This window comes from Folsomia candida, unplaced genomic scaffold, assembly GCF_002217175.1.
Source record: "Folsomia candida strain VU population unplaced genomic scaffold, ASM221717v1 Fcan01_Sc001, whole genome shotgun sequence".
NCBI lineage: Eukaryota > Metazoa > Arthropoda > Collembola > Entomobryomorpha > Isotomidae > Folsomia > Folsomia candida.
Window position 1 is genome coordinate 5,667,244 of NW_019091193.1, and position 21,111 is coordinate 5,688,354.

At 37.4% G+C, this 21,111-nt stretch overlaps 7 protein-coding genes and 1 long non-coding RNA gene across 9 annotated transcripts; 4 read left to right on the forward strand and 4 right to left on the reverse strand.

The window, feature by feature from the left end:
- Nucleotides 1-43: 43 nt before the first annotated feature.
- Nucleotides 44-1,541, reverse strand: LOC110858369 (elongation of very long chain fatty acids protein 3). 2 transcript variants are annotated; one of them, XR_004833597.1, is made up of 6 exons: nt 1,108-1,528; nt 936-1,003; nt 804-855; nt 605-731; nt 391-499; nt 44-307 (listed from the first exon to the last, which is right to left on the reverse strand). XR_004833597.1 is itself a non-coding variant. In XM_035846141.1 (6 exons), exons 1-6 carry the CDS (start codon nt 1,420-1,422, stop codon nt 171-173), a joined length of 831 nt encoding a protein of 276 aa, XP_035702034.1. In that variant the 5' UTR covers nt 1,423-1,541; the 3' UTR covers nt 44-170. The 2 variants fall into 2 exon arrangements, 1 of the variants encoding a protein (XP_035702034.1); XM_035846141.1 differs by having other exon boundaries at nt 1,085-1,541.
- Nucleotides 1,542-2,143: 602 nt separating this feature from the next.
- LOC110859742 lies at nt 2,144-2,863 on the reverse strand. Its single transcript, XR_002548898.2, has 3 exons — nt 2,709-2,863; nt 2,460-2,637; nt 2,144-2,387 (listed from the first exon to the last, which is right to left on the reverse strand). It is a non-coding gene; the product is annotated as an uncharacterized LOC110859742 (long non-coding RNA).
- A 126-nt stretch (nt 2,864-2,989) lies between these two features.
- On the reverse strand, nt 2,990-5,118 carry LOC110859735. The gene is made up of 4 exons (XM_022108712.2): nt 4,522-5,118; nt 3,801-4,464; nt 3,446-3,741; nt 2,990-3,372 (listed from the first exon to the last, which is right to left on the reverse strand). Exons 1-4 carry the CDS (start codon nt 4,967-4,969, stop codon nt 3,218-3,220), a joined length of 1,563 nt encoding a protein of 520 aa, XP_021964404.1. The 5' UTR covers nt 4,970-5,118; the 3' UTR covers nt 2,990-3,217.
- Nucleotides 5,119-5,216: 98 nt separating this feature from the next.
- Nucleotides 5,217-7,576, forward strand: LOC110841664 (cytochrome P450 4c3). Its single transcript, XM_022087354.2, has 8 exons — nt 5,217-5,692; nt 5,759-5,956; nt 6,022-6,207; nt 6,269-6,462; nt 6,538-6,684; nt 6,765-7,008; nt 7,075-7,260; nt 7,336-7,576. Exons 1-8 carry the CDS (start codon nt 5,533-5,535, stop codon nt 7,500-7,502), a joined length of 1,482 nt encoding a protein of 493 aa, XP_021943046.2. The 5' UTR covers nt 5,217-5,532; the 3' UTR covers nt 7,503-7,576.
- Nucleotides 7,577-13,187: 5,611 nt separating this feature from the next.
- LOC118436149 (serine palmitoyltransferase 2-like) lies at nt 13,188-14,039 on the forward strand. Its single transcript, XM_035853522.1, has 3 exons — nt 13,188-13,352; nt 13,424-13,578; nt 13,655-14,039. The coding sequence occupies exons 1-3, from the start codon at nt 13,188-13,190 to the stop codon at nt 14,037-14,039; spliced, it is 705 nt and encodes a 234-aa protein (XP_035709415.1).
- A 48-nt stretch (nt 14,040-14,087) lies between these two features.
- Nucleotides 14,088-15,344, forward strand: LOC110858456 (serine palmitoyltransferase 2). Its single transcript, XM_035846700.1, has 3 exons — nt 14,088-14,236; nt 14,305-14,847; nt 15,169-15,344. Exons 1-3 carry the CDS (start codon nt 14,180-14,182, stop codon nt 15,292-15,294), a joined length of 726 nt encoding a protein of 241 aa, XP_035702593.1. The 5' UTR covers nt 14,088-14,179; the 3' UTR covers nt 15,295-15,344.
- A 760-nt stretch (nt 15,345-16,104) lies between these two features.
- Nucleotides 16,105-18,849, forward strand: LOC110863391 (serine palmitoyltransferase 1). The gene is made up of 10 exons (XM_035846533.1): nt 16,105-16,284; nt 16,365-16,430; nt 16,494-16,776; nt 16,889-17,021; nt 17,096-17,216; nt 17,605-17,790; nt 17,861-17,972; nt 18,088-18,211; nt 18,379-18,508; nt 18,583-18,849. Exons 1-10 carry the CDS (start codon nt 16,255-16,257, stop codon nt 18,742-18,744), a joined length of 1,347 nt encoding a protein of 448 aa, XP_035702426.1. The 5' UTR covers nt 16,105-16,254; the 3' UTR covers nt 18,745-18,849.
- On the reverse strand, nt 18,772-20,926 carry LOC118433976. The gene is made up of 2 exons (XM_035846532.1): nt 20,657-20,926; nt 18,772-20,584 (listed from the first exon to the last, which is right to left on the reverse strand). The coding sequence occupies exons 1-2, from the start codon at nt 20,715-20,717 to the stop codon at nt 18,906-18,908; spliced, it is 1,740 nt and encodes a 579-aa protein (XP_035702425.1). The 5' UTR covers nt 20,718-20,926; the 3' UTR covers nt 18,772-18,905.
- Nucleotides 20,927-21,111: the final 185 nt, after the last annotated feature.

Consider the following 21,111-nt stretch of genomic DNA (forward strand, 5'->3'; position numbering starts at 1 on the left):
TGCATAATGGTTACTTGTATGGAAATACAATTTCACGAAGCCATTAGTATGTCATACTTTATTGCATAAAAAATGTATATACTTAAAAAATTCGGTCTCAATTGGACCCTTTTTCACAGCAATAATTTTAAATTTTGTTCCGAATCCTTACAAAAAACATTTCATTTTCATCACATTACCTTCATTTTTTTCGCACTTCTCAAATATCGTTGATAAAAGAAATTCAGAAACAATGCACAATATGAGAAATACATTGCCAATGCGACCCCAATATTTGACCATGGTCGATCACATTCCCCTCCAGTGACTACATAGAATTGCGAAAATCTTTTTATAGAAAAACAACTTTACACAAATTTAAAATAATTTTAAATCTTTGTAAAAACTTACGAATTACGTACGAAGTGAAAAGACTAATCACAATCCCGACAAACATCTGCATAATTTGAATACTGGTGATCACAATGGAGAGATATTTTGGGGGTTTCATATTTGCCGCCTATGATCAAAAACATTTCAAAATGTATCCCAAAAATAAATAATATTTGAAAAATGAAATCCATATCTTCCAAAAAATTATACTGCGAACAATTAAAAACCTAACCCGAAGGCCGTAGTAGAAATACATGATGGCATGGACGAAGGCATTCATGCAGTAAAAATAGCGTCCCGCAGGATCATAAGTGCTCCATACGAACGAACCGTATATGCAAACGGTCAAATGGTGATACCTAGAAAATCAGGTCACGAATTTTCAAATTTCTGATATTATTTCGAAGTAGTCTTTAAGCAATCATATTTACCAATGGAGAAATATAAGCTTCTGTTTCCTTAACACAATAAAAGCCGTGTCACCTGGAACATATCAAATATCAAGTAAACTTCCCCTCTTTAGAAGATCCACATTTCAAAATTAAAACTTGGAAATGTAATACCAAACTCAATGATTTTAAAAATACAGAAAATCAAGCCCCAAAAATATGTTGCGGAGCTGGGATTCTCTCTGAAACGTAATAAAACAAATATTACACGATCCTCATCTAATGTACATGGAGCATATTTACATATTTGCACATATTCGTACAATTTGCAAAATGATCTCAATACCCCGGCGGACGAGATGGCGTTGATAATTTCGGGAAGAGATCTCGAGAAAAAAATAACTGAGAATGCAGAAAGACCAAGATTCCATCCGATTAGGGCACTTTGCAGTCTAAATGGCGGTCTATTTTTCATGAGACGAATTCCAACCAAGAGGATGACCAGGTACAGAATCGACGCGTAAATTCCCACCGTCCAATTACACCATCCCCAAATTCTCCATGTCTTTGGAAATTTTTCAAAGCTGTACAATTTCATGTAAGTAGGGTCAGAATCCAGGTTGACGTGCGACATTGCAGACGTGTCACAAATATGTTCCATGTTATTTCCGAGTAAAAATTTGTTAAAAGCAAAAATTTTGTATGTAAAGAAAATTATAATTCTGTTCAAGAAAGAATGCAACGTTCTGATTGATATACATGTAGAGTGGTTTTACTTTGTTGTATCAAATTGCAAAATTCCTATGACAATGTATGTAAATTCAAGTACATATTTACATACTGTAGCAATTGGATTACACCAAGCTTTAGTGGAAAAAAAACGAGGAAAAAGTTTACTTTATTTGTAAATATTTCAAATACTATCTGCCATACATTTACATAGGTATGCAAATACTTATGTACACACAAGCACCGTAAAGAAGTGCGTACAATTATTTTGCACGTGGAAAATTAGCGTGTGTCGTTAATCGTGGGAAGAGTAAAAATATCGAGTTAGCTGATCTGCATTAAACTTATATGCATAAGCATAAGTTATTAATTAGAAATGGAATATTTATGTTTCGCAATAACTTATTTTTTGTAAATGTACTTGTTCCACAAACTTTTTATGCGATTGTCCTTATCTGCATATTCATCTTATTTACCATTGGTAAATTACCAAGGATATTGCCAAGTTCACCTTCGGGTTGACCCGGGGGGAGCTCATGGGCTTCAATCATTATGTACTGTATTTTCCTTCTTCCCACCACCTGCTACAGGAAGATATTGATAAGTATATGCAAATTTTGAACACGTGTTTATTTCAACCAGTTTAGTTCCAATTAGTTTTTATAATTTTTAAAATTTATTCTTCTTTGAATTGTAACAGTCTTAACATTACAGTTCATGGTCTGATTTACCAAAAACTCATTAAAATTTATAGACGTTAGATATATAAATCAATTTCTCCGAATTGATGTCGTATGTACTTATCTACATTCAAGTTACATATTCCGATTGCATTTATTTATGAGTATATCCACGTCAATAGAAAAATAATCCCAAGAATGAGGCTGAATCCTAAGCCTGGTAAAAATAATGGAATGCATTTACAGTATAAATTTCTATTTATATACAATAAATAGTTTATCCACTTACATATCGCCCTTTTTTCCCAACACTCCAGAAGATACATCCCACTCAAGATTTTAAAGTTTAAAACGATTTTATACGCAAAATCCTTCATGTTTAAGGTTTGGAAATATGTACAATTGGATCAATGCACAAAAAAATTGTATGAACTATATGTATCAACGGTATAATTTGCAGCAAAATCCTAAATAGTCCGAACTGATTAAAATTTAATTCTGTATTATCTGTGGAATTTATTTTTAAAATAAAACTTACCACGCGTATCCACGAGTCGAAGAAATAGATGTGTTATTTCAAACCAAAAAATATGTATTTAGAATGTTTTACGTAATTTTGTTACCGCAAGGATCTATGCAAAGGAATAAAAAATCAGCAAAAGTGCAAACGATTCCAGATTCCAGGAAGGTTAAGAGGTTGTTATGCATGTATGTAAATATTCCAAGTTTCTCGTTTTCCCATGAGAATTGTAATGTAAATACATAATGATGAATTGCGTGAGAAACATACAGATTACAAGTAAATACGTTGTATACATATTTTAATTAGTCTTAAACCGGCTTTATTACTTAGGACTGGCGTTCTATGTAACATGTACATACATAAAGTAATAATGATAGTATTTTGTATATGCATGACACCCACCAAATTTCAGAAATTCCATTTTATCCATCTACACATTTATACTTTTCAAAATTTTATTAAATGATTTATGTATGTATTTCCAAATCAAAAACAATGATTCAACAATGACGATATTTATATGTTCACTCCAACTTTCCTCCTTTCTTCAAATATTCCAACTCTTGCGCAAAGCTGTCAAGGAATTCATCCGCAACTTCCTCGCTGTGAAGGGTCTGCATATCAGCGGATACCGTAATTTGAAGCTTCCCTTGAATCGATGACATGCACACTCCCAGCACTTTTGAATTAAGTAATAACTTTATAAATTAAACAAATTCTCAATTCATTCCATTTTATAAATATGCAAATACCTGTCGCATTTGCCGGTCCACCCTGAGACATCTTGTACGAGATGAGCTCATGCCCTGCCACGTCACTTTTTCCCTTGGGGCCGGCCAAATTCGAGACCATGATGGTTGAACTGTTTGCTGACCGTTCGAATATAAAATGCACCAAAGATCTGGGCAAACAGCCGGAAAGTTTCATACACACCGCGACAACAGTCGGAAGCGTGGACGCCTTCACTTTTTCCAACTCTTCATGCACACCTAGCAGCCTCGAGACCGGGTCAGGATTTGCAAGCTCAACGTTAAGATAACCCAAAGTACTGCAATAAAAATCTAAATATGACATAATGCATAATTTCCTGAATTCCAACCGGCTTACAAGGAGTTTTCCAATTTTTCCCCAGCACTTGGTACCGGAAACGGTGTTACAATGAAGGTAGAGTGTGGAATTTGCGAACTCTGTCGAAAAATTGAGTTTCTCACCGCACCCGTGATGGCCGAATAGAGAACAGCCGTACCAGACACGCCGTGGGTATTTTTAATTTTAGTGATATCACTGACATCCTGAAGCTTCTGGGCTCTCTTGGTGATCACCCGCTCGGCACGATGGGAACCGTCGAGATCCATTTTTAACCCAATGCCACGCTCGTGTATATTGTCCCATGTCTCATTGAGGGCGAGATCGACTAAAGCCTCGCCCAACTCGGAGGGAACTCTTGACACGAATTTTACCCATTTTACCAACGTCTCCAGCCTGGAGGGACCCTTGACGGTTAAACCGTTAAAGTAATCTCTCGGTTTTATAAAGTTAAATTCTTCTCCCTTGTCACTCATCTTTTGGAAAGTTCTGAACATGTTGAACCCATCTGACAAAACGTGATGAGATCGGATCAGTATTCCAAATTTGGACGTTTTTTCTCCATCTTCAGAGACAAGATGGGGCAAGATAATGGCTTCCCAGAGTGGTTTATTGGTAGGAAATGGAGTAAACATGAGCTTTTTGGTCAGTTCTTCGACAAAGGCTTCCGTACATGTGAAGTTTTCTGGAAACATGGAAATAATTTAGTACTCATCTTTAAGTATGTAAATGAAAAACATACCATCATTTTGATACATGTGAACCACATCGCGTATGTCAAATCCTGGCAAATGCCTCCAAAACGGGTAGCCCATCCAATACTTTACATTCTGTTGTAGCTCAGGATTCACCAATTTTCCAGTTTTGGCATCACGTCTGTTTACAGCATATTTTGTAAAAGCTTGTCGAATTTTTGCAATATTCACTGGTCCTCGCAACGTTAGGAAGCACGCGGTCGAGTGAATCCTTCCCTGACCTTGGTAGATGTCTTCGGACACCTGCAGAGCACCCAGGGGAGCCACGGGTGAGTCAAATTCGTCCCATTTCCAAAATTTTACCACGGCAAAAATTATCTCCCTGTAGATAAATATCGGGATCAAGATTGCAAGTAAAAGTGGCAAAAATACGAGGACCATCAGGATCGAGAGACTGATGGACAGCACGCGGCGAATGAAGGAGGCGTTTCTCATTTTTGAGGCAATTTTTATATCACAGTGGTTTAATTTAATTGCCACGCCAGCTTTTAATTTTAGTTTATGTCACTTAAAATGAAATTGTATTAGAGATTTCAATTTTTTTGCTTGATTTCAATTTTAATTGCGTATTATTTCCAGTCGCTCTTTAACACATTAAGCACATGTTTCCATACTAAGCAAAATTACAGATATTACCGAACAAGGTGAAACGAGCGTGAGAATATTTTGCATAAATTCAGCAACCTGGAATGTTATGTTATGTAATTACATATATGTATATGTATGTACACACAACTTGTAAAGCCCTACAGACTAATCCGTGCTGATTTTCATCACCCCGTGGGATCTTTTTTAAATGCAATTATAGAATAATTGTCCCTATTTGTAAATACATATTTATTTTAATCGATTCATTTCCAGTAAAGTGAGCACGAAATAGAAATTTCCCTGCACCAGTTAAATAAATAAATACATAATTAAATAAATATACTAAAATTAGTCCTAACCAATTTTTTCAACATTCATATTTGTGGCCTCTTACTCAATTAATAGTAATTATGTTACTTTTAATTATTTTTATCACGGTAGCGATACCGACGCTGTATTCCATTTACATCCAAAATTTTACCACAAGGGCAAAAAAAATTAATAAATTTCCGGGCGGAAGACGCTATCCCGTTGTTGGAAATGCTTTCCAAATTTTTCAAACTCCGGATGGTAACAGATTTAAGAAATTTACGTCATTTAAATACATATGATTTTAACAAGTGATTTTTAATTCAGGCGTTATCGACCGGATAACCGAGTACTTTCGCAAGTTTGGATCATGTTGTCGAGTTTGGCGTTTCAATTCGCCATACATATTTGTTGCCGAGCATCGAACTACGCACCAAATTCTGTCGTGTCCCACCCACATCGACAAAGGACTGGATTATGTCCTCCTACGAAAAAAATTTGGCGATGGACTTCCTTTTTCTAATGGTTTGTAATTATAAATTGATGAAAATTTCTAAAAAAAATTTCCATGCACGTTTTCATTTTTTTAGTCGCCAAATGGAAGCAGGACCGAAAAATCCTCAATACTGGCTTAAAATCGGGAATGTTTACAGGATTTTTGCACGTTTTCAACAAGCATGGGCAAAGGTTAAAAACCGAGCTGGCCCAATTTGATGGAACAGTGGCGTCGAATTTTCACCCTGTCTTGTCCGAGTGTGCCCTCGGCATCGTCTACGGTACAAATTTACTGAATAAAGTAAAAAATGAATGGCTTTAGATTTTTACTTCCTCGTTAAGAATCTCTCCTCGGCCGGAAGAATGTCTCAGACACTGGGAAAATATCGTCAGACTCTGAAATTGCTCAAAGTATAAGAAAAAGTGCGGATGGGGTTAAAACCTCTTTGCTCAAACCGTGGATTGTCAGATTTTCCAAGAGAAAACGTGACGAGAAGAACAGTTTCAATGGAAAAGTGACCCGAGAAGTTTTACAGGTATGTAAATAAATATGCTAAATTTAATTTTGCATCCAATTTAATATAGAGTCCAAGCATTCTGTTGCAATTTAGTATATCAGCGACAAAAATGAGACACTGATCTCCAATCAATACTCTGACCCAGAAGAAGCCAAATGTTTGATGGATATTCTTCTAGACCCTCAAATTCCACGTAGTATTCAAGATATTGCTGACCACGTCAAAAACTTCTTGGCCGCGGTATATTTATGATTTATGTACAACCCGAATACTGAACTAGTTGTGCACCATCTTCATATGTACACAATTTTCAAAATTAGGGCTCGGACACGACCAGTAATTCGTTAAATTTCACTCTTTTCCTCCTCGCTGCCAATCCTCACCATCAAGACCTCGTTGCAGAAGAGCTTCGCAAAATTTTTGGCAAACAAGGGATCACTGGTCTAATAACTTTTGAGCAAGTTCGGGAAATGCATTATTTGGAGATGTGCATAAAAGAATCGCTACGAATATTTCCACCCGTCCCAAACTTTTCGAGGAGGATGAAGGAAGATGTCAAACTCAGTAATTAAAAAATAATTGAATATGTATTTAGCTGAGGTCACATTTTAATGAGTTGGCCATCTTTAGATTGGTGCGATTTAACGATTCCGGAAGATGTTGACGTGGTATTCAGCGTTATTCATATGCACAGGGACAAGGAAATATTTCCTAAACCGGAAATATTCGATCCGCTGAGGTTCACCTCGGAAAATATTGCAACACGACCGCACTCTGCTTTCATCCCTTTCTCGGCAGGGATACGCAATTGCATTGGTAAGTAGATGAATTGAGTTCCCAGGAAATTTATGTTTCTAAAAGGTTAGTAAATTTTAAAAAAATGGTAAACAGGTCAAAAGTATGCCATGATTGAAATGAAGGTCCTCCTCGCATTGATCATATCCGATTACGCCTTTGCGACAAACGTTTCCCAAGACGAAGTTCGTCTCACATACGGCTTTATAACCGGACCTACGAAACCTCTCTATATGACGATAACTCCAAGGAACAAAATTTAGCATGAAATAAATAATTTATTAAATGCATAATAACAAATAAAACATTACCCGTAATTTTTAATTTCATAATGAACCATTTTTGTATGTACTTATTTATTTATCGCAATGTTATCATGGACGGAATCGTCTGCAAGTTTTTATTGAGACGCAATTTCTTGAAGTTAATTTGTAATTACATATACACACGAGTGGGAGTTGGCGTTTTTACCAGTTTGTGATTTTTATGTGCATATGTAGGTAGTTATGATAGTTGTATCATTCCCATTGTCGGGTTCAGGGTAAGGTGAAGGTGTCCATACATTTTTACGTTTTAAATACACAACTCGTTTTGCAGTCAAGATTTTGCGATATCTATTCATAACATGTAATCATGGAAATTCCATGTATGTAAATACACATTACTTTGGATAAGTTAGCTGCAAATTTTATTACCATTTCGTAATTTATTTACATTTTCCTTGTATCTATCGGGAAAAAAATGTTGTCTGGAAAAAATTATACGTAGCTAAAAGCCATTAGATACATAGATATCTATGTATGTATGCTTGAAGCAGCAACAATGTGGGTATTCTGGTCTAATAATCATCAATCTATGAAATTAATTACAGTAAACAGATTACATAAGTCCTTAGGTACACGTGTCTGTGCTTGCATAAGTCCTAATTCCGACTTAGAATTTCCATATTACACACAAGTACTTACTTCTGTATCTGTAAATGGAATTTCTGATTTTCGGAATTATAAATGCTGTAAAATAAATACTTGGTCATATGTATTTACACCTACTTTGGGGAACAGACGAGATTAATGAGTTTAATTGGAGGCCAGGAATATATATTTAATTATTATGCCGTATAAAAAACTGTGCAGTAAAGTTCACGAGGAAAACCTTTTTCACATTTGTAGGAAATAGTTTTAAAACACGTACGTTATTCCAAGGTTTTCCTTTAGATTAATACATAGGTTTTACACCTTAATTGTAAATTAAATTTCAGAATATGGATAATAAAAGGTCTCCACACTTACATATACGTCTGTCCGCAGTGATTGGGAAGAGATTCATGTACTTCGTAATATCTAAGCACATATTTTGTATTTCGTCTGCAATCTCAGCAATATTATTAGACGTCATCTAAACATTCATTTATCATGTTTATTGAAATATTTCAATAAGTTCGAAACCGGCGACACCCTTTAGGGAATTTGTTCATCAGAATATTTATCTACTGTCGTCTCTTTTACATATATAATTATTTCACTATACATATTGTATTTGGTACTGCACAAAAGTAGAATGAACTGTTTTTGTATTTGCCGCTTTTTTGATAGCGAAGCAGCAAAGCTTGTGCAGATATTTAGTAGTAGTCATGGAATAAGATATACTATTAATATACATGTATAAATACATACATAGTAGTAGACAGTCTGTTAGGTATCCCACCTTTCATCATTTTCAATAACCAATGCACCCATTGTACCGACATATGTATACAAAGTACAGTCTTTAATTTTTTGAAGACAAAGCAATACCTATGAGAGAAGTTCAGCTGTTTGTGATCATGATATAAATATGTATGCATAACTTTGACCTTTTGAGTATAGGAGGCGATGCACCCAAAATAATTCCCATTATAAATCTAAAATAGGTATCCATAGACGAGCCAATGTTCTCACGCCAATTAAATGCGGAGATCCCGAAATTGATTTGCAACAAGGAACGTTGAATGAGAAGTAGTTAATTTTTGCATACTTATATATGTATCTAACTTGTAAATGCATAGGCGACATAAAATTAATATTTACCCAGGAAATTGTCATGAAAAATTCAACTAGTTCCTTCAATCAAGAAGGCAATAAATGACAAGGCAAAATGTAAATTTTTCCTAGAAAATTCCAGCAAGTTTAGATAAATCGTTTTTATTACCAGGAATGCTTAATATATTATGGTGAAACATGTATGATGAAATAGCAATGAGTTCAATATAGCGGTGTATTTATGTCCATATACTATAGATATGTATATATTTATGTACAGATATCTAAATATACATATAAATAAAGATTTAAATCAGATAAATATACTTCGGAGACTTTCACAACTGTACCTTTGATGGATATACTAGAGTAGAGGCCCGTTCAAGAACGGGTTCTAGGCTCCCAAAGGGGGTGTACCCATAGCGCAAAATCCCTTACGCTACACTTTAAATAATTCCCAGTGGAGACTTTGTCCATTGTCATAGTACATATGTACGTGCATCAAATCATACATTTCAATTTCCCTGATCACGGAACAATTTGACTTCCCCCTCTTGTAGTGGCTGCATAGGTAACTACTTAAATTCCCGTCGCGTGGGGGTGGCTGCATAGCTAAACACTTAAATTCCCGTCGCGTGGGGGTGGCTGCATAGCTAACTACTTAAATTCCCGTCGCGTGGGGGTGGCTGCATAGCTAAATACTTAAATTCCCGTCGCGTGGGGGTGGCTGCATAGCTAACTACTTAAATTCCCGTCGCGTGGGGGTGGCTGCATAGCTAACTACTTAAATTCCCATCGCGTGGGGGTGGCTGCATAGCTAACTACTTAAATTCCCGTCGCGTGGGGGTGGCTACATAGCTAAACGTTTAAATTTCCACAGGATGTGGTGGCCGAATGACAAAAACCTTAAATTTCCAGAGAGGGGGTGACTAAAAAACAAAACACTTAAATTTCCAGAGAGAGGGGTGATTAACTAACAAAAAACTCAAATTTCCAGAGGGAGGGGTGACTGCATAGCAAAAAAGTTAAAATTCCAGAGAATAGGATATGAATTTTATGCTGCTGTATGTTTACAATTCTACTTCAAGAAGAGAGAGACAAAGTGTCGCGGCAGAGTCATCATGGGTACGCTCAATGGTGTAGCGGAGCACACGCTGGTTGCGTAAACTCCATTCAATAGTAGTGGGGCGAGTTGCATTGAGACCCACAGGGACCCAGCCAGCCAGGCAGCCAGAACTTAACAATAGCTCTTTATGTATATAGATTCACACAGATTGCGAAATTTCTAAAAAAAATACACGACGAATGGGACTTGTTGCGAAACTTTGAAACAGGGCCCTTACGAGGGGCTGCCAGGTGGGGGTTTTCCCCAGGGCCGGGCCCCGAAGGGGGCTGGGCCCTGGTGTCCACTACAAAATTTCACGGAAAATTATTTAAACGTTTCGAAGATTTTGAGCAATTTCGTAGCGTGCCAATATCGAACAGAAATAAACAATAATTACCCTAAAATTAAAACATAGTTAAAAAAAACTCTTTTCACTTTTGTGAGCCTAAAATAATTTATCCTTGATTCTTTCAAATTATTAAAATGGAGAAATTATGGCGTGAAAATTATAAGCCCAATCTATGCATTCTTACTTGGGCTGACCAAGTAAAAAATGCATCATAACCTTTTTTACCTCTCCGAAAACACTAAAAAAGCTAGGGCAGGTGTAATCCCCAGAAGGTATCGGGTAGTTGTGTCCACTAAAATTATTGTACGAACAAGTTCGCTACCTATCACAAGTCCTTAATTGCTTCGAAGATTTTGAGCAGCCACATTGGGTTTAAATGTCGAATCTACAAAGGCACCTATGCCATCACATTGTCGATCATAAAAGAACAATAGCTAACAATGGTTATGTACCTACCTTGGAATAAAAGGTAGAATTTAAGCTGAAAATCTGGGACTCCGGACGAGTGGGTGGCCGACAAACTGTCTCGTCAACATCATATTGGTCGACAACCAGCTGGTCCCCAATCTCAGCTCGTCGACAAAATATTTGTCTTCACGATTTCGGTACCAATGGGTTCGGCAGGCGTGTTTCTCCCAGATTTTTTTGCAACATGTACATTTTCACACATATTTATATGTATTAAATGAATAACCTTTAGTTCAATTAAAAACTCGATCATCGATTTTTAACTTCAAAATAAATAAAACTATTCCATATCCACATCGAAATCAATTGATTTGCAGTCTTCCTGCATAACGCATTATTCTGTTATGGGAAATGGAGTTGTTTTAAGTAATTATTTTAAAATTAAAAACGATGGTTTTTTTTCGTATCGGCCCGAGTTTTGAACTAAAACTTTGTGTATTTGATAGATGTGCGGAATTGTGCATGTTGCAAAAAATCTGGGAGAAACAAGCCCGGCGTATCAATTCTAAGTCCACATACCGTGATAGAAAAATGTTAATTTGGATCAAATATGGTAATATTTTTAACTTATGCGACTGCAATTTTCACTTATCGATGTAATGCTATCTTTTGGCAGAATTTCTGGATAAGTAGTAATAAAATTATACATCTTCCCATGCAAGGATTACTTAAAACTTGTAACGTTGGTCGACTAATATGTTGTCGACCACTTTAAGTTGGGGACCAGTATGACATGTTCGACATATACACTGTTTCGACCAATTTTCTGCCGACCACATATCTGTTTTGTCGACTAATCAGGTTTCGACGAAACGTTTGTCGACCATTCGTCGCTAACCTGAAAATTTTGTGTAAGACCCTATGTCACATTGTCACAGGGCGAAAACAGGACATGCTTGATTTTACTAAATTACTAAAGCAGGAAATTGTGCAGTCAAAATGATAAGCCCAACTTCGATTTCGATATTTTTGCTGACCAAATAAAGAAACGTACCGGGTAGATTTTGTATCACCGAAGACATTAAAAAATCTGGAGCTATTGCACCTATTTGTACACAATGCAGATGCATACCAGGTCCTTCGGTGAAAATGATAGTTCGAAGAACAAATCAAAATAATTTTTTAAAAACTCTTAAATAGTTCAATTTTCAAACTTTATAGCGCGTAAGGTATAATAACGCAAATTGTACCCATGCGGGTTTTGCGGCCCTACATTTTTAAACGAAGTTCAAAGTCTGGGCACTACTATGTCGGCGTTTAACAAAGTTGAAAAAGACCTAATTAAACTAGGACCCTTGGATATCCTGAAAATTCTACATATATACATATTAATGGTCTCGCGTGTGCGTATCTAAACTTCGAGATGGCACTGAGGATGTTTCTCAGTCTGCCCATTTCTGTTCCGTCAAATGAGGGGCCATTTTGCAGATGAAAATAATCAAGAATTATCTGAGGTCAACAATTGGCAAGAACGATTGAATGCCTTTGATTTCGAAGTGGTTATAAATAATTTCGCCTCCAAAAAAGATTGCACAATCATAATTCTGTAACGTTGAAGTAAGAAGTGGTTGAAGTCAACACAATCAATATATTGACATCTTGTTAATTCTTTTGCTGACTTGCTTACGATCAGAATTGTTTTAAAGATACCTTTTTAGACTCAAAATTTCACGCACAAATGCCAAATAATAAATGGGGCCGGGCCTAAAAAATCCCCAGGGCCGGGCCAGGCAAGTTTGGGCACTGCTTTGAAACGATAACAAAGTATTAAAACAGCACAATTTTATTATTGAATTAATTAGCGTGGATTTTTTATTCCTAATTAACTTCATTGAATGAAAAAGTGCTACACAATACACCGTAAAAAACTGATCATTGATAAAAATTAATTATATCAAATCTCTTCGATTTGTATATACTCACGTATAAATGTTTTAGTTTGTAAGGTTCTCATTTCAGTGATGCTGGCTCTATAAACTTTGTACGAGTCAAAATTATACAAAAAAATATGCCGCAATCCCAATTTTCGAAAATTTTTTTCCCCACTAATTTGGAAACCAATGGACCCGACTGGATCCTGGAGCCATTTCTAGCACGCATTTCAGGTGGAGTCACGTTCCTGGTGTCGATCGTTGCATCCATTTTTACACCAGACGCCGAGAAAGATAGGAAGGTGATTTAAATAAGTCAAAAAATTCATAACGCAAAAATATTTATTCCGTTAATTCGAATTATGTAATCCAGGGTTATCCACCACTACGATCAAATTTGTTTCTTCAATGTTGGATTAGACGAATGCGAGATCTGGTTTACACCTCAATGATCAGTGTGCCAGGTGAATTTGTCACATTTCAGGATCGCAAACTCGTGAATGACGGCAACGGAGGGTGGGCGTGCGAGTGAGTCATCGTTACTAAAACCTAAAAAAAAACAAAAAAAATCAAGTTAAAAAATAGTTACAAAAATCAAATTTAGTTACACCGGAAAACAGATCACCTGTGTCGACATGGGGTCATTTAACTATCTCGGATTTGCCTCAAATGATGGACAAATTTCAGACGAGGTGATTAATTCCATGCATACGTTTGGCTTGACAGCCTGCAGCACTCGCAGTGAATTTGGCGAATTTCCTGTTCACATAGAATTGGAGAAATTGGTAGCTAAATTTTTGGGGGTTGAAGACGCCATCGTGTGTGGGTCAGGATTCGCTACGAATGCCCTAAATATTCCGGCAATTATGGATGAGAACACCTTAGTTTTTAGCGATGCTAAAAACCACTCGTCCGTGATTATGGGGCTGAGACTGTCAAAAGCAGTAGTTCGTGTATTCCGGCATAATGGTAGAAATGTTAGACAATAAAGACAATAAAGTCCGAAAAAAATATCTGCATCTTCTCCTCAGATTTACACCACTTGGAGAAACTGCTCTTGAATCTTTTCCAATCTGGAGAGGTTCATAATTTTGAGAAAATAATCGTTATCGTTGAAGGCGTCTACTCAATGGACGGTTCTATCTTGCGACTTCCGGAACTCCTCAGGCTAAAAGCAATATTCAAGGTCTGTGGTTCTCCCTCCTCGACATAATCTCACATAAATTTTAACTTTACTACTACTTTCCCCCTCAGTTTTACATCTACCTCGAAGAAGCTCATAGTTTCGGCGCCATGGGACCAAACGGAGATGGGATCGTGGACTATTTTAACTGCGACCCAAGCGGAGTGGACATTTACATGGGCACATTTTCAAAAAGTTTGTGGGCGGCGGGTGGATATATGGCTGGTTCCCGCCAACTCGTCCAGCATTTGCGGGAAAATGGTTATGCTCACCTCCACGCTACTGCGATGCCACCACCGATCGCGCAGCAAATAATCAGCGCCATCGAATCCCTAATGAGTGAGGATGGTAAGTCCCGGTTGGCGAGGTTGAAGAGCAACTCCGCGTATTTCAAGGGGGAGCTGATAAAGCGTGGGTTCTTCGTCTACGGTGATCTGGACTCGCCGTCGGCTTGTGTGGCTTGTCCAAACATGGGAAAGATTGGGTTTATTCTGAGGGAGTTGAGAAATAGGGGTGTCCTGGCTACGGGGGTGTCACACCCCGCCGTCGGCACTACGGAGGGCAGACTGAGATTCTGTATGAGTGCGGCTCACTCCAAAGAATCATTGGATTATGTGAGTCCTTTTATTATCGAAATGTGTGGCTGTCATTTTTTTAGCGAGCCGTCCATTTCCTATTTACTCTCCATTCGCACACAGTAGAACTTTTACAGAAATTGAGATTTCTGAGAAATTACGGCACTGCCAGTCTCAAAGTACCCCGTCAGCATAATTTGAGGGAACTTGAGACTGACAGTGCCGTAGTTTCTCAGAAATCTAAATTTCTGTAAAAGTTCTACTGTGTGCGAATGGAGAGTATATATGTACATAAAGAGATCGAGCCATGTAGATGTTATCAGTATACTCATTAATTGATCTAATCTGATTGATTATCAGGTTGTGACCCAACTGACCCAAGTGGCCGATCTAGTTTACCTGAGAGATTCCAAGATTGCGGAGAATTCGGCGAAAATTATTTTTGGAAAGAAGATTCATGAAATGTCGAGCTATCTACAACTATGAATCAAAATCTCATAATTATAAGCGTATCACGCATGCACGGAATACGTATGTATGGGAACACGTTTTTGAGTATAGTACAATTAAAAATGTACGTATTTATATTTATGTAACTCAAAATTTATTAATTTGCATGATATATACATAAGAGAATTTTTCCGATTCGATTAAACACAAATACTACATAATTTAAAAGCATAATCCATCTAATGAAGAAAATGATGAAAAAACACGACATTGTTTTGTATCTACGTAAATATGTATGTACACGTGGACGCTAGTAGTTTTTGTGCTCATGTTTATGTGTATAACATAACATACGCTTATGTACATATATATTTACATATCTTACGAAACGCTTGATACGAAAAAGATTATTTTAGTATGTAGGGTAGAATTAACAGATCGTATGGATGACATTTTTGAAGTGGTTTATTCACAAGCTTTCAGGGTTCAACTGCCCCCTTCTTCAGGTGTAAAATTGTACAGGAGAAATTATCGGAATAATTTTATGAAAGATAATATTTTCAAAATCGGATGAGATGCAAATTTTCCATATTTTAGTATGGAAAATATTTACAAAAAATCATGTAATCTCTATCTTAAATCAGCACACGTGAAAGGAAAAAACTTTCCAACCTCTCCTATTTACATATTACAATTATGTACAGCATGCTTATGTTACAACGAACTACATATTTGAACTAGCATATCGTGGGAATTATTGCTACGTATCCATCTATTGCCTGGAATTTCCTAAATGAGACCATAAGTTTGCGAAATTGCTAACATCCCGTGCATTTTTGTATCTCAACTCTAAGCAGACTCGAATTTATTTTTGTATCGTCAACCTACGATTGCATATCTACATAGTTGCAACGCAACGCAAATTCATAAAGTTCTACATTTTTCGCAGAAACTCGAGGTGATATTTCTCAATATATATTTATAATTTTAGACAGAATGATGCCTTTATTTTCCCCTGCAGATCTGGTACGTAAGTCATATTTTTGGAATTATCGGTACGTCATAAGCCATTAAATAATATTTTAAATATATTCTCTTTACTTAAGTTGGTTTCAATCTTGAGTTGGGTGCTAAATGTTCCCACTCCATCTAAGCTGGACAAAAAGAGAGAGGTTTGTATACGGTTAAGTCAAAAAAGTGTCATAAGGATTTTACATTTGCACAATTTTACTTAGGAGTTGAAAAATAACTGGCATACGGCTACTCCTACCTGGAACTACAAACCTGGTTCGTTGACTTCCAAAAGTTCCCACGCAAAAGGCCCCATTACCACGACCCCCATTACGACCGGAGTCGTAGATAAATACATCATCCTAGCCTCTGAAAAATATCTTAACCTCGCGACGCCAAATTTTCTCGGAGTTTCGCAACATCCTCGACTTAACTCGGCTGCTGAGAAATGTGTGCAAAAATTTGGCCCTGGAACGTCTGGCCCTCCCATTTTTTACGGAAGTGCAGGTTAGTAATTAGTGAATAAATAAATTACGTAAGACGTTCTGCTATCCCGCGTTATGAACGTTCATTTAGCAAATATTTATAACGAGGTAAAATAAACCTGTAATTTACGCAGACGTCTACAAAGAAATGGACCGCAATATCGCAAAATTTTTGCAAGTAGATGACTGTGTCACGTATAATATTACATTCACTGCGATGCTATCTGCGATTCAAGTTTATGCTGGACCAGGAGACGTTATTTTTGTGTAAGAGTGATTTCCGTATTACATTTGCATAATGGCGAATTAATTAAATTACAGGGTCTCATTTTGTACCATAGCGATGAGCAAGTCAACATCTCCATCCGACTGGGTCTTGGCCTAAGTAAAAGTAGGATAATCTACTTTAAAGCTAACGATGTTCAACATCTCGCAAGACTGTTGGAACAGGAGGAGACCAACGTAATGCTTAAATACTAACTTATTAAACAATGTTATATATAAAATACAGTTATTTCCATGAAATTGTGTAAAAATATGTAATCACAAAAGGAGTTTCATGTTGAACAGCGTAGAAATTTCTTACCTTAAGAAATGTATCTCAGGATGTATCTCCTCAGCTAGATCACAAAATCTCAATTTTCCCAAAATTTACCCCATGCATACTTTCGTCCATGTATTTACACGATTACATACGTTTGATACATAATCCTTCAATTTTTAACTCAAAATTGCTAAGACGCCTAAATTTTCGTAAATTTTCGATCTATCAACAATGCTACATATTTTATTGCGAAAACAACCTTTGACATATATATTTAATCTGAAATAAGTAAATCGTTCTGTATAGAACCAGGAAAGGAGAAGATTTTGTGTGCTTGAAGGCATCTACGCTCAAACAGGGACGCTTTGTCCCCTCGGAGAAATTAACGATCTGTGCAAACGACATAAAGTCCGAATCCTCTTGGATGAAAGTGTCTCTTTCGGCGTGCTTGGTGCAACTGGGAGAGGAGCCACGGAACATTTCGGGATTAAAGTACAATCCAAAATATTTACTCATTTAAATGTGCAAAATTTTGATGGAAAAATTTACCTCAAATTTTCAGGCAACGGATATGGACGTTATTTGTGGCACGTTTGAAGCAGGGTTTGCATCTTATGGGGGATTTATTGCCGGCTCGACAGTTGTCGCTAGTTTCCAGAGATTTTACGGAAATGGTGGGTACTTATGTACATATTGCATATTATTTTTAATAATAATTTAAGTACTCACTAATCCTTGCACAAGGGTGACTTTATCGCCAAAATTCAAACTCAAGCTGTTAATTTCCAGGTCACATATTCTCAACGGCCTTACCCCCAATGTTTACCAGTGTGGTGAACGAGGGTTTGAAAATGCTACAAGAGGACAACTCCAATTTAGTGAGGCTCCGAAAAAACTGTGAATTAATGCACAGGTGTGGTGATGTGAAATCATGGACCGTGCATAAATTATGTCATCACGAATTGAGATTGTAACTTAGGTCTAGAAAATTTCAATTTGTTTGCATTATTAATTCATGCACGGTACCTTTTGATATTCATGCGATGAGTCTTTATAAATTCGAATGTGGCTGTATTTCAGGGAGTTGGAGAAAGTAAATCAACTACGCATTTGTAGTGATCCAATTTCTCCAGTGAAACATTTGTCGGTTAAAAACCCAAGCATTTCCATGGATGAGGCATCTCTCATTTTGGACAGGGCCATTGAATCGGTAATTATGTAGATACCTGCTTTATATCATCCTACATATCTACAATTTACTTACTGTATTGGTATTAATTTCAGTTGAAAATCAACCACAAAATAGCAGTGGGTAAAGTCTCTCCGGGAGGAACGAAGGCAAATTCCCACTTGTCACCAAGCATCCGGATTTGTGTAAATTCTCTCTTGCAGAAGAAAGATATTGATGATTTCGTGTCAGCTTTACAAAACATTTTTTATGATTAGATTATGCAAGTGATTTACAACATTATCAGTTTTTAAAAACATCACATTTAATACTGGTTATGAAGAGTTTAATAAATTCCTAAATAAAATACTTAAATTATCAAATGACAAACTAACTACTTTTCGATCATCTTACACAAAAATACTTAATATACATAAAACTACGCCTTGATAAGTATCCTATCTAAAAATCCATTACTAAAAATCCTCCAAGGATCATACCTATCTAAAATTTCCACTCCTAAATTCCACTCTTTTAGTTCATCCGAAGATGACAATACGCGTGGCAAGGTGTCAAAAATAGTCTCATTACTCCACGCCTTCTCCCACGTGTGACCCCATCCCTTTGCCCACTCCACCCTCAAAACGCCATACACGTGATGAATATCACGATACAAAAGTGACTGCCAATCCGCCACAAATTCCTGAGCTTTTCTCGTCTCGGGATACGTGCCAAATTCGAACCAAATCACGATGTCATACTCGGGATGACTTGGCACTGGTTTTGCCGGTGAAAAGATGGGCGGTTCTGCCCCCTGTGCCAAAATATTTTCGGGATCCTCCACCCCACAGACTCGAATATCGAACGAGCCCGCGTCCGGATATTCCCCCCGAGAATGCCACTCCGAGGCCAAATCGTCATAGCCTTTCCGTATAATTGAGACAACTGTTTGAAAATTTTGACGGGATGTGACCAACACGAACGAATTCGGCCTTATGATTGGCACATACTTTGAATTGTATAACAAATGGTTTTTTGACAGGCCCCAGTAATCCTGATAGCCAGCGAGACTCGACACAGCAATATTTATAGGAAATGAGAGACGAGCGAAAAACCTCCAAATGTGTGGAATTCTAGCGAGTAACCACTTCAAAATTTTGTTACCAGGGAGATAATTCCCGAAAATGTAATTGTACGGGGTCTTTGTTAACCTTGACCCGGCCGGCTTTTCTGGTTCGGAGTGCCACCCAAAAAGAAGCACACCTGAATCACTCCCTGTTTCTAAGCTGAGCACTTGTATTCGCCCAAACGAATCCAAATAGTCTGCCAAGTTTGGCTTATCACCATCTCTCACCAAATCCCCCCTGCCAAATAATTGGCGAACAGTTGTGAAAAAACTTTGCGATCTTAACATCTGATCTGCGCCAACTCGTATTTTCACCCTGGTTACAAACGTCCTCCCCAAATTGACGAGAAATGCTTTCGTGTCCGGATGTGATCGTGGCAGGGTTTTCACGACATATTTTTCAGTATCGTTGTCCCATCCGATGACATCCATCTCGAGGACGAGGTTACTAAATGTTCCATACGAATGACCCAGCGATTTGGAGTGGGTGGTTGTTTTTATTCCCGATCCGTGCGCCCCAACGGCCAGCATGCCACCGACGGAAAGGTCACCTTGCGCTGGAGAGGAGAAAATTCCGAGTTGATGGGATTCCAGGGTTTCCAAGAGTCGTCGCAATGTAACCCCTGGGCCGAGTGTGACGCTGTGCAGGGAAGTGTTAAAGTCAGTCGTGACTTTTATGCCGGTTAAGTATTTTGTGGTATCGACTAGGAGAAATTTCGGGCAAAGGGTGCCCTCTTCGTATTTTGAGAGGGTGACGGGACTCCAACTGTGCATCTGACCCACCCCACGGACCCGATAACCCGCATTCTTCGCCCAGTTGACTAGACTTAAAACTTCAGAAGCGTCCCGTGGGGATGAAAAGTAGGAAAATGGGATGACTACGTCGGACGAGTATGTTTTGAAGGGGCGTAAAGTGTAGGTGGAAGTGGGGGGAAAATCTGGTAAAGGGGGGCATGGACCCAAATTGGAGAACAAGGCCGCTTCAGTCGTACCTGTAAACCGGGTAATTATATTAGTATTACGTTAATTAGATATTACGTGTGTACAAATCATAATTTAATTACCCTGGGATTGAAGCCCACTTATCACAGCAAATGTTATTATATTTATCACGCTCGGTTTCATGTTTTATCAAATTTAAACTGAAATACGTATTTCTTTTTCACTTTTATTCACTTATGCGTAATTTTCAATTATTGGCGATTTAGATTTGACTCCCTCGAAAAATTCTGGTCTTTTTTCTCACTCACTGTATGACCTTTAGCATACGTGTCAATGAAGGGAGAACGAAACTTGACATTTTTGTAACCTGCACGTGTTCTTAAAGTAAGGAAGTTTCGTAATCGTATGTGAATAATAATAACAGCAGGAATTTGCAGAAGCAGCTAAAAAGTCACCAATTGCTCAACGTGCTGCACATAAAACTTGCTATCCTTGATAAATATTTTTTAAGATATATTGCTTAATTACACTCGTAACCACTCGCATAGGTCTTCCCCACAAATTCATGTAATAATGT

Excerpts from the sequence above, each read along its gene's own strand:
- LOC110858369 (XM_035846141.1), bottom strand. The coding sequence starts at position 1,422 with ATGGAACATATTTGTGACACGTCTGCAATGTCGCACGTCAACCTGGAT. Across the intron at positions 732-803 it reads AAGCTTATATTTCTCCATTG|GTATCACCATTTGACCGTTT; the intron begins GTAAATATGATT and ends CTGATTTTCTAG. Across the intron at positions 308-390 it reads TTTCACTTCGTACGTAATTC|TCACTGGAGGGGAATGTGAT; the intron begins GTAAGTTTTTAC and ends AATTCTATGTAG.
- LOC110859735 (XM_022108712.2), bottom strand. The coding sequence starts at position 4,969 with ATGAGAAACGCCTCCTTCATTCGCCGCGTGCTGTCCATCAGTCTCTCG. Across the intron at positions 4,465-4,521 it reads TCACATGTATCAAAATGATG|AAAACTTCACATGTACGGAA; the intron begins GTATGTTTTTCA and ends CCATGTTTCCAG. Across the intron at positions 3,742-3,800 it reads GAAAAATTGGAAAACTCCTT|TACTTTGGGTTATCTTAACG; the intron begins GTAAGCCGGTTG and ends TTTTTATTGCAG.
- LOC110841664 (XM_022087354.2), top strand. The coding sequence starts at position 5,533 with ATGTTACTTTTAATTATTTTTATCACGGTAGCGATACCGACGCTGTAT. Across the intron at positions 6,208-6,268 it reads TGCCCTCGGCATCGTCTACG|AATCTCTCCTCGGCCGGAAG; the intron begins GTACAAATTTAC and ends TTCCTCGTTAAG. Across the intron at positions 7,009-7,074 it reads GAAGGAAGATGTCAAACTCA|ATTGGTGCGATTTAACGATT; the intron begins GTAATTAAAAAA and ends GGCCATCTTTAG.
- LOC118436149 (XM_035853522.1), top strand. The coding sequence starts at position 13,188 with ATGCCGCAATCCCAATTTTCGAAAATTTTTTTCCCCACTAATTTGGAA. Across the intron at positions 13,353-13,423 it reads ACGCCGAGAAAGATAGGAAG|GGTTATCCACCACTACGATC; the intron begins GTGATTTAAATA and ends TATGTAATCCAG. Across the intron at positions 13,579-13,654 it reads AACGGAGGGTGGGCGTGCGA|TTACACCGGAAAACAGATCA; the intron begins GTGAGTCATCGT and ends AATCAAATTTAG.
- LOC110858456 (XM_035846700.1), top strand. The coding sequence starts at position 14,180 with ATGGACGGTTCTATCTTGCGACTTCCGGAACTCCTCAGGCTAAAAGCA. Across the intron at positions 14,237-14,304 it reads GGCTAAAAGCAATATTCAAG|TTTTACATCTACCTCGAAGA; the intron begins GTCTGTGGTTCT and ends TTTCCCCCTCAG. Across the intron at positions 14,848-15,168 it reads CCAAAGAATCATTGGATTAT|GTTGTGACCCAACTGACCCA; the intron begins GTGAGTCCTTTT and ends ATTGATTATCAG.
- LOC110863391 (XM_035846533.1), top strand. The coding sequence starts at position 16,255 with ATGATGCCTTTATTTTCCCCTGCAGATCTG. Across the intron at positions 16,285-16,364 it reads TATTTTCCCCTGCAGATCTG|TTGGTTTCAATCTTGAGTTG; the intron begins GTACGTAAGTCA and ends TCTTTACTTAAG. Across the intron at positions 17,973-18,087 it reads CCAGAGATTTTACGGAAATG|GTCACATATTCTCAACGGCC; the intron begins GTGGGTACTTAT and ends GTTAATTTCCAG.
- LOC118433976 (XM_035846532.1), bottom strand. The coding sequence starts at position 20,717 with ATGAAACCGAGCGTGATAAATATAATAACATTTGCTGTGATAAGTGGG. Across the intron at positions 20,585-20,656 it reads AAGTGGGCTTCAATCCCAGG|GTACGACTGAAGCGGCCTTG; the intron begins GTAATTAAATTA and ends CCCGGTTTACAG.